The sequence below is a fragment of the Trichechus manatus genome, unplaced genomic scaffold (genome assembly GCF_000243295.1).
Source record: "Trichechus manatus latirostris isolate Lorelei unplaced genomic scaffold, TriManLat1.0 scaffold00302, whole genome shotgun sequence".
Classification (NCBI taxonomy): domain Eukaryota; kingdom Metazoa; phylum Chordata; class Mammalia; order Sirenia; family Trichechidae; genus Trichechus; species Trichechus manatus.
The window spans coordinates 746,797-757,771 of record NW_004444238.1 but is presented as its reverse complement, the minus strand read 5'-3'; the positions used below and the strand labels follow the sequence as shown (position 1 = coordinate 757,771).

Genomic DNA, 10,975 nt, shown 5'->3' with positions numbered 1-10,975 from the left:
AGAAGTGTAAAGCCTTACTTCTTGCGTCATTTGATATTTTCCCCGTAGAATCCTTCAGTATCGCAATTCAAGGCTTGAATTTTTTCTTCTGTTCTTTCAGCTTCAGAAATGCTGAGCATGTTCTTCCCTTTTGGTTTTCTATCTCCAAGTCTTTGCACATGTCATCATAATACTTTGTATTCTCGAGGCTAACAACAACAACAACAAAGCCTTACTAGCATCATTCTCTTGAAAAATCTGTACATATGTCCTGGAAATTTTCAAAAATTCAAACCCCATGCCATCAAGTCCATTCTGACTCATTGTGACCCTATAGACACAGTAGAATTACCCTTATAGTGTTTCCTAAGCTGTAATGTTTTCGGGAGCCGATCGCCACATCCTTCTACTGCGGAGTAGCAAAGTGACTGGTGGGTTCACCCTGAAAACCTTTTGGTTAGGAACCTAAGTCTTAACCACTGAGCAACCAGGGCTCCTATGCAAGGTTTAGAGGCCAGAAGATTCCTTGTCCTTCTAAAATCTCTGTATCCCTAGCACTAAAACTTTTGAAGAGACATACATTAGGAGAGGAAGACATACAGATTTAATTACCAAATTTTACCAAAATTGGAATGTGAGTTATTCATGTTTTAAACATTCTTTCTTCGCCATTTTTCCCTTCATTTCGGTTTTGTTATAACGAAAGTTATAAACTAAGTCATAAAAAGAGAGAAAAGTGATTTTTAAAGATGCTGGCTGGGAACGACAACATTATTGGCATAGAGCTGACATGATTGGCCTTGGGAAAAATAAATCAGGGAGGAACTCCTGGGTGGCCACCGTTTTGGACAGGGAATTCTGGGGTCTGGGACACCAGGAGGCACTGTAGGAGACAAGAAGCCCAGCAGATCTCTCTGCCTGTGTGGTTGGGCTGGACTCCCCCACACGGGGAAGAGAGAATAGTTCTACCGCCTTTGTTCCAGAGCACGGGGACCCTTCCTTGTGGAGCCATTGCTTGTTTCTGAGGCTAACAGGGGAGAATGTTCTGTCCAGTGGTCTCAACAGAAAAAACTCCCTGCCCCCTGCAACTTCTAATCTTTCACTTTGCACTGATGCTGGAGGTTCTGGTGATCTCTGAGGCTTGCAGTTCCCAAAAAGCTACTCTCTACTCTATCCTTCTCACCCCTATGTTCCCCTTGCACCCAGGCACAAGCTTAGCTGGATCCCCTTCCCATAGAGACACTCTCCTTGCTAAATGCCTGCTATCTGACTCCAGAGCCAGACCTCACCTCCTGTCCCACATCTGGAAGGCAGAAACCAGAGAAACCGCAAGATATCAGAGGAGTCAGGCAAAAGGATGGTGGCCTTGTAAGCATCCACACAGCTACTCACACATACAAAGCAGGCATCCTGGAAGCAGGGTCTCCCTCCTCCTGGCAGTTTCTTCTTCTCCTCAGAGCCTCCCTCCATCTCTTACCTGGCTCAGACTGATGCTGGGCCTTAGGGTCTCTGCACACAAGTCGATGATCTAAGTACACTTGTGAGGGGTTCTGAGCTGCTTCTCCAGAATTTATAGCTTGGCTTCTGGGACAACTTGAAAGCTATGTGGGACCAATCAAAAGTAGAAGGAGTTTCCTAAGGGCCCAAGATAGCATCCAACTATATCCCATAAGTAGAGGACTAAATGTATTGGGGACATAACCCAAACCTGACTCAGGGTTCCCTGAGATGGGACTTTCTGGCCTTTTCCCGTGTTCCCTCTTAGGTGGGTTGAAGAGTACAAGTCAGAGATCCTGTGTCGCACTGTTGCTGGGAGGCTGTTCTAGGCTTAGTTTGGAGTGTGAGGGCCAGGAGAAGGCTCCATTCTGTTGTGGTGACCAATGATGTTCTTACATTAAAATACAAAAATAAATCGATGAACGAAATGAAACATTTCACAAGTGACTGAATATAACTAAAGCCTACGTCAGGTAAAACATTTCCAAATATTCCAAAATACTTGCTAAAATCACTAACTAATGACTTTCTGTTTTCTAAGCTTTTATAAGTTAAAAATAAAAGTCTTGTTCCAAAACTAATTTAGATAGAAAGGCAGCACTGGGGTTTCATTTTTAGAAAACTCAGTTTCTTTTGATGAGATGATGTTTGCAGAGATTAGTTTATGGAGATTGCCAAAGGTGTTACATAATTCCCTCTTCTCATTGACAAAGTTTAATCATTCCTATTAGAAGACTCGTGAAATGCAATCACTGGGAAGAAATGGGTGTGGTCTTCAGGGTGCAATAGAAAGGACCCAAGGAACCAGGGTCACTCTTCTCCAGAAGAGACAGTCGGCCTTTGGAACTCTCCTGCCTGCAGAGTCTTCTGAAAGCTACTGTAACCACACCGTGAGGACCTGATCCCTGAACTGACTTCCATAACACTACTTCTACAGCAAGCATTGGGGAAACCCTTGCCGTATTCCTTAGGTGAGTACACAATTTATGGAAGAAGAGTTCCTGTTACTTTTTCTCAACTAAACCATAAACAAAAAAAATCATAATTTGATTTGATCCAGTAGCAAACTGAGTTTGTTTCTTTGAAATTATGTTTTTTGTCTACTTGTTATTGTTAGGTGCTGTCGAGTTGATTCGGACTCATAGTAACCCTTGCACCACCAAATGAAACACTGTCCAATCCTGTGCCCTGCTCACAATTGTTATGACTGAGCCCATTGTTGCAGGGTCTTCTTTTTCGCTGACCATGTTCTTTACCTAGCATGACGGCCTTCTCCAGGGCCTAATCCCTCCTGATTACATGTCCAAAGTATGTAAGACATAGTCTCGCCATCCTTGTTTCTAAGGAGCATTCTGGTTGTACTTCTTCCAATGCAGACTTGTTCGTTCTTTTGGCAGTCCATGGTATGTTTGATATTCTTTGCCGATACCAGAATTCAAAGGCATCAATTCTTCTTCGGTCTTCCTTATTCATTGTCCAGCTTTCACATGCATATGATGCAATTGCAAATACCATGGCTTGGGTCAGGCGCACCTTAGTTTTCAAGGTGACATCTTTGCTTTTCCACACTTTGAAGAGGTCTTTTGCAGCAGATTTGCCCAATGCAATGTGTCTTTTGATTTCTTGACTGTTGCTTCCATGGGTGTTGGTTGTAGATTCAAGTAAAATGAAATCTTTGACTACTTCAATCTTTTCTCCATTTATCATGATGTTGCTTATTGGTCCAGTTGTGAGGATTTTTGTTTTCTTGTCCATACTGAGTGCTGTGGTCTTTGATCTTCATCAGGAAGTGCTTCGAGTCCTCTTCACTTTCAGCAAGTAGTTTATCTACTTACTAAACGTATTTTGTCATCTTTTTCTTACTTTATATTTTTGGAATTAATTTGATGTTAATATTATTTCTATTAATTTAAGTGCTCCTTGGTTTTTCATAGGTGTTATAAGGACTCGGAATGTAGTTGCCTTTTAATTGTAGGTATTTTGTAATTTTGTATTTGGTGTAGATACTAAAAATGGGCTTGGTTATTTTATTCTGTATGTAGTGCCAAAATGTATTACATTCTACTCTACAAGTTGTACTACTGTTCAGAGAATATTCTGTAAAACATAACTAAGTAATGCATTGGATGATTTGGGAAAATATTGTTTTTGAGTGTAGTAAATGTCTGTCCAGAAATAACAGTATTTTGACTTAAATTTTAAAGAAGCCAGGAAATGATTGGGCTTCTAGAAAAGTAACACTGGTGACGATGCCGCAATAACAGAAATGCGAGTGTCATCTGTATTCATCTGGTGGAGAAGTGAGAACTAGTTAGCAAAATCCATTTTTATAAGCACAGTTGTTTTCTGGTGCTGATCATTGTTGCACAAAAAATTACATTTTTTCACAATGTGAAGTGGTACTCTATAATAGTGTGAAAGGATTTGGAAGATATTGCTATTCTCTTGTCTATTTTTTGCTTGTTTGAATATTGTTAGATGCCGTCCAGTCGGTTCTGACTCCTGGCGACTCTACGTACAACAGAACGAAACATTGCTTGGTTATGCATCATCCTCACAATCGCATTTGAGCCCATTTTTGCAGCCTGTGTGTCAATCCATCTCATGAAGATCTTCCTCTGTTTAGCTGACCCTCTACTTACTAAGCATGATGTTCTTCTCCAGGGACTGGTCCCTCCTGATAACATGTTCAAAGTATATGAGAGGAAGTCTCACCATCCTTGCTTCTAAAGAACAATCTGGCTGTACTTCTTCTAAGACAGATTTGTTTGTTCTTCTGGCAGTCCATGGTATATTGAATATTCTTCGCCAACACCATAATTCAGAGTCATCAGCTTTTGTTTGTTCTTCCTTATTCATTGTCCAGCTTTCACATGCATATGAGGTAACTGAAAATACCATGGCTTGGGTGGGAGGAACCTTAGTAGCCAAAGTGACATTTTGCTTTTTAACTTCTTTGAATACAGCAGTATAAATTATAAAAATGGCAAATTGAGCAGCAAGTATATTTGTATAAGAAGATTCTGGATGAAGTCTGATCCAATTTTATTATTATATGAATCCTTATTATTCTTATGTTTCTAGAAGTTGTTTTAACCAAAAACCAAACCTGTTGTGGTTGAATCGATTCCTTCTCATAGCAACCTTATAGGACAAGAACAGAGTAGAACTGTCCCCATAGAGTTTCCAAGACTGTCACATCTTGATCCTGTGGATCAGCTGGTAGGTTCAAACCACCAATCTTTTGATTAGTAACTGAACGCTTAAGACACTGCACCATCAAGTCTCCTAGAAGCTGTCTTAGGGTCGTGTAATTTGTTTACGATAAAAGACATCAAAATAGAAAATTTGGTTTTGTGGGTATACCTTGTGTATAAGTGTTTCTCATACGTTTTTATCCACGGGTTTCTAGAGAAGCATTTTCTGAGTCATGGGTGTGGGATAGAAGACAAGCATAGATTGATGGCATTCTGTACAATTCTGCATCTTAAATCAATTGATTTATTTTTCTTAACCTTTATTATCTCCCTGACAAAGATGTTGTTATATTAACCTTTTGTAAAGATGATAATGTCCCATGGTCAGTCCTTCTTGTCTAAGTTCATGAGGGGGGAGAATCACCATCTGCCCAAAGCTGATCCCTATGAGAAGGAGGTCAGACATACTTCCTCTCTCAAAACGTTTTCCCAAATCTGACACCAGCCATTCCTCCCATGGCACTCTCTACTTTTCTGCTGGCTTTGATAATTCATTGCAATCCCACACAGAACTTACAAACTATACTTACAAATTATGGGGTTTATTAGGGAAGTAATAGGTTACATACAGTTCAGGATCAGAATGACTCAGGTTACAATTCTTTGGTCAGGAAAGCTTCTCAGCTGTGCCTGCAGGCAGGTCTGTCACTCTTGGCCACTCTGCCTAGCCTTTGCCCTGCTCAGGCAAGTGCTACAAAACTCTTTACTTCCCTCAGTAAGTGTCCAAATGCACCCCACTGGGCCAGAAGCCTCAACCTGAAGGCACTCTGCTCTCTTGCTCTGTGACTCCGAAAGCCTAGCTCCTTTGACAAGTCCCTTGGGAAGCCTCCTGCCTCGAGGCTCTCATTTCTCTTGCTCTGTGGCTTGGCACACCTACTGTAGCGCAACAGCTGTAGGCACCTTGCTCCATGGGCTGTGACTCTCACTGCACCATCTTGTGTCGGTCTCCTGCTTTTGCTGATGCTGTTTCTCTGCTGCTCCAGTGTTACAGCTCTCTCTTTCTCTTTCTGTCTCCTGGTCTAGGAGCACAGGGACCCTGGGTCCAAAAGGCACACACCACCTCTCGGCTCTTTTTCCTTGATAGTAGTGAAGTCCCCCTTTTCTGCCTCTGAGATGGCTCATTTTAAGCCCAGCAGGATGGCAAAACTGACCAGTACACACCTTAAGGTTTCAAACACCTCATTTTTTTTATTGAAGGTGTATATATATATATGTATATATATATATATATTTTGTAAAAACTTGCTTTTGTTTTAGGTAAAAAGTGGGATCGAGGTAAGTACCATTTGATAACATCTTCACATTCCCCATATTAGTAATGAACATTAAGCATCTTTCTACATTGATAGTCTTCTCTATGTTTTTTTTTTTTAATTTCTTAATTGTGTTTTAGGTTACACAGCAAATTGAGCACCCATTTAACAATTTTATACAAATTGTTCCATGACATTGGTTACAGTATTCACCATGAGTCAGCATTCTCATTATTTCCATAATGTCTGTTCTGTTTCCATTGAGCTAACTTCCCTGCCCATACTTGCCTTCTCATCTTGCTTTTGGGTAAATGTTGACCTCTTGTCACATATAGTTGATTGTTTAAGGGATTACATTAATTGCAGGTGACATTGTTTATTTTATAAGTCAATCTATTGTGTGGCTGAAAGGTGACCTCCATGGCTGGATTTAATTCCAAGTTCAAAGTGTATCTTAGAGCAATCGTCTTGGGGGTTCTTCTAGTCTCCATCGGTCCAGAGAGTCTCACGTTTTTTTGGAATTTGAATTTCACAAAAGTGTATTTTTAGGTCACAGTTAGAGTAAAATTTTGTTTAGGCCTTTGTCTCCCCAGGGCGGAATAATAAACTTTTCTGATTTTCCTTCCCCAGAAAAATGGATTCAGCCTTCCAGAAGGAACTCAACTGCTTCATCTGCTTGAACTACCTTACAGACCCTGTCACCATAGGCTGTGGGCACACCTTCTGTAGGCCCTGTCTCTACCTTTCCTGGGAAGAAGCCGAAATTCCTGTTCGTTGCCCCCTGTGCAGGGAAACATCAGAGCAGACAGAGTTCAAAACCAATATTCTTGTGAAGAATCTGACTTCCCTTGCCAGACAAGCCAGTCTCTGGCAGTTCCTCAGCTCTGAGGAACAGATGTGTGGGACACACAAAGAGGCAAAGAAGATGTTCTGTGAAGAGAGCAAGAACCTGCTTTGTTTGCTCTGCTCTAATTCTCAGGAGCACGAGGCTCACAGTCACTGTTCCATAGAATGCGCTGTTGAGGAATACCGGGTAAGTGATGCATCTGAAAGCACTTTGAAAGCTGGAGGATAATAGAGCTAAGACCATATAAGGAAGATGAATACTGTGATGATGATTAATCCACTTATTACTGAGAGTCTAACATGTGCTAGCTACTGTCATAAGCAGGAAGGAAAAAATGTATAAATAAAATAAAGAAACATATCTGCCTTCATAGAGTTTGCATTCCAGCAAAGAGATGAGATGTGAATAAGTTAATGATTGTTATTTTGAATATGCAATATAATGCTCAGGGTACTGTGAAGTCCTCATTTTCAGATAGCAAAAATATACGGACAAAGAGGTTTTTATACTGGAAGCATATGTAGTAATACAGGTCAAATAGCATACTGGAAAATAGCAGAGACCTAGCATCAGTAGAGAAGCCCTGGTGGCATAAAGGTTAAACACTTGACTGTTAACCAAAAGGTAGGCAGTTCAGACTCACCAGTCGGTCCACAGGAGAAAAGACCTGGCAATGTGCTCCTTTGAAGATTACAGCCCAGGAAACTCTATGGGGTAGTTCTACTCTGTCTCGTAGGGTGGCTATGAGTTGGACTCAACTTGACAACAACAACAGCATCAGTATATCCAAATTCTATACCAAGTTGTTTATCTGAAAATTAGCCATGTTACATAAAATCCTCCCTTGTCAGTTTCCACAGGCAAATGATGACACTAAATTTTGTGTTTCTACAGCCTGAAATTTCCCACAATTTGTAATTATGAAGGGTAAACAGGGAAACATTATGATCCTTCCACCTTCCCTAGAGTACATCCATCTAATATCTCTTGCCTCTGTCTAAGTATTATGGTATGAAATCCATAATATTTGCTTCTGTGGTAGTCATATTCATGATTCTTTTGCAGGAGAAGCTCTTAAAGCAAATGAGATCTTTATGGGAAAATATTCAAAAAAATCAGAGAAATCTGAATGAGGAGAGCCTAATAACCAACCTATGGATAGTAAGTATGAGTTTGTTTCCCTCATAACCAGCTTGTGATAGACTTGCTGGAGATTTGTCCATTAAGAGCTTCAGCTGAAATCATAGTGTGCCATGAGATTCTGTGAGTGGTTTATCCATAGGAAAAGTAATCTGCCTTTTCAATGTAAGGTAGCATGACACTTAGTTCAGATTTGTAAACCCCAATATATCAGCAACTCAGAAAAGAGAGGATGCATAGTAAAGAAATTAACTATAAGGCATTTCTGCAGATGTTTTGGAACTTTGGAAGTGAATGGAAGTGTTCTGAAGGGAGGATGGGTTTGGCCCTTGAATGGAAAACAAACGAAGGAAGAAAATGGAGGAGTGACTTTGTGGTTTCTGATCAGCAAGAGGACGTGGATTTAGGTTGTGTGCAGTTGATTGGTAGAGGATGTGAGTCAGAGAGAAATAGATGAGGTTTAAGTGGAGGAGGCTGAACTTGGATTGCATACATGACCTAAGAAATCCATGTCTTTGCAGTATTATGTGTTTCTACTGTCAGAGATTATCAGTTCTGAGTATCAGAAAGTGCATCCGGTTCTCCTTGAGGAAGAAAAACAACATTTAGAGGGACTGAAAAGTGAAGGCAAGAAGATTTTACAGCAACTGAAGAAAAGAGAAGCCACAATGGTTCAAAAGGGGAAGCGCCTAAGAGAAATGTATGAGGAGCTGATGAATATCTGCCATAAATCAGATGTGGAGCTGCTCCAGGTAAGAACTGAGGACATGCCTGGAAATCATGTACAGTAGCTAAAGTCCACATCCTTGACCTCCGCTACGTATTTGTTACCAAAGACACAATTCTTTTTCCTATGGGGAGGGCATTTGCCAACTGGGAATAACAGACATAAACTGTAACTCCTATCCTAGACATGAATAACAAACCTTTATGAAATTATGAGAGTAGATTCCCCAGGGAATACTGTGTTTTCTCACAAATAACAAGTGCCTTCTACTTTTGTTTGCCCCTCCCCCTAGCCAGCCCCAGGTATTTTCATAATTGCGAAAAGCTAATTTTTTTACAGGTTGGTGTAAAAAAATTGCATAGCAACACTTATGAAAACACCTCTTGGGGAGGGGGGAATGCACGCTTGGCAAACAAACCTAGAAAGCACCAGTTTTTTGTGTAAAAATACAGTACTCCCTTTTAAAAGTCTTCTCTACCTTGCTTCTCTAAAAACCAGACAGGAACAACTTCCTCAAGAGCATTCCACTTTAGTCTCCAGTTGGGCAATACGGAGAAATTTGGGAAGAGCCGGCTTTTACTTCCTCCTTTTGTTTTGAAGTCCCAGATTTGAGTTGCCTTATTCTGGGGCACATTACCCTTTGGAGACAAGCCCTGGGAAAGCCCAGTTTGCAGACAGCTGACGGTTGCATCACTGCAGTCTGTACCCACGTCCTTCTGTTTACTCATTCACCCTCAGGTTTCTGAATTCACCGAGAATGCGGATTTTATCCACATATTGCACTGGGATTATTGTTAGAGAGGAAAAGAAAAGTGAATTTACCAGAATAGTGTGGTGATGGATGGTTGGTTCCTTTCTGAACCTTCCCAAATATAACGACTGAATGTGCAGAATCCCCATTTGTGAAGAATTCTATAATTTTCTTTTCTTTTTTATCTCCATAGGATTTGGGAGACATATTGACCAGGTAAGTTTGGCCTTCACTGCAAACTAGAGCTCCATCAGACTGTGAAAGAGATCACAGTGTTTCTAACAGAGTGAGAACATAATTTATAGAAGTATTGGATATTTTCTGTGTATGCATGTTGAGTATGTTTTACTGAATATGTTTTCCTGTTCCCTCTATCACCGATTAGCCTTGTTTCTTTCCTGTGACTCAAGGAAGTATGTGTTGCAGGGCTCAGGGAATAAATGGCTAGAAGACAGCTACCTAGGATTTTAGCTTTCAAACACATAAACTTGTTTAGGTAAATGGACTAGTTTGTGCCAGGTGGCAGGTGAGAGAGGCAAGTACCTCTGAGGGGCAGGAGAAGGAAGCAGGCAGAGAAGAAAGAAAGATTCTCTAAGAGTGGTGCAGTCCCATGCCAGGATCGTGGAGCTACACCACAATATCAGCAGTGGGTTCTGATGAAACATTTTCAGTTAATGCTGAGGTCTTTTTTACATACTGTGATGTCCCCTTTGGCACCTGAAAGATTAACTGATTCTTCCTCCTTGCAGGAGTGAGTCCGTGCAGCTGCACATGCCGCAGCCTGTGAAGCCAGCGCTTATTGCCAGGCCCATCACTGGACTGATAGACAGGTTCAACCAATTCCGAGGTGAGTGCCAGCCCAGTAGTGGGACCGCCATACGGTGTCCTTCAATAATGGTTTCTTATGGGCAATCTTTCTTACTGTATTAATTCTTGATTTAGGAGAGGAGAGCAGCCTGTGAAAAGACACTCATACCCATACTTGCCCTAGGATAGTATGATAAATATTTAAATGAAAGGTGGGCAAAAGAAAAATATAGTTCAGGTCTGTATTAAATAGTTAATAAGAAAAAGAAAATGATCAGAAAAAGGGCTCCTTGAGATCCAGAACCATTTGCAGAGACAATGTCAGTTATTCAAAGAGTCATACAGATTGACATATTATTTGAGAACACTTCAATTTCAAATTAAGTGCAATGGCATATGGTTATAGGGTCCCTGGTGTTTTATTTCTAAATATTTTTCATTTAAAGTTTCTTGGTAATTGAATTTGTAATAATGTACATTTTAATTAATATGATCTGAGACATACATGAGTAAACATAAAAAAGCGATATGCAGAAAACCAGAATTTATGAGCAACAATAAAGCAAGTAGATGGTTGAGGCAGTATGCAGAGCTCCATGGTAGACCTAAACCAGTGGGGTTAGTCTAGTAGGCGGAGAAAGACTAGGCCTGAGATGGAACCAGGTTTAAAAGCCAAAACTTGCTTTGTAGGAGACCCTTTCTAAGAAGGCATAAGCC

General features: G+C 40.7%; 1 protein-coding gene across 1 annotated transcript in view; it reads left to right on the top strand.

The window, feature by feature from the left end:
- The first annotated feature begins 6,567 nt into the window (after window positions 1–6,567).
- Window positions 6,568–10,975, top strand: part of LOC101360390 (tripartite motif-containing protein 43) — a 5,613-nt gene continuing 1,205 nt past the window's right edge. Inside the window, exons 1-5 of the mRNA XM_004390489.2 lie at window positions 6,568–7,019; window positions 7,899–7,994; window positions 8,495–8,725; window positions 9,645–9,667; window positions 10,201–10,298. Coding sequence (XP_004390546.1) covers window positions 6,621–7,019; window positions 7,899–7,994; window positions 8,495–8,725; window positions 9,645–9,667; window positions 10,201–10,298 — 847 coding nt within the window. The 5' untranslated portion in view covers window positions 6,568–6,620. The remainder of the gene's footprint in view (window positions 7,020–7,898; window positions 7,995–8,494; window positions 8,726–9,644; window positions 9,668–10,200; window positions 10,299–10,975) is intronic.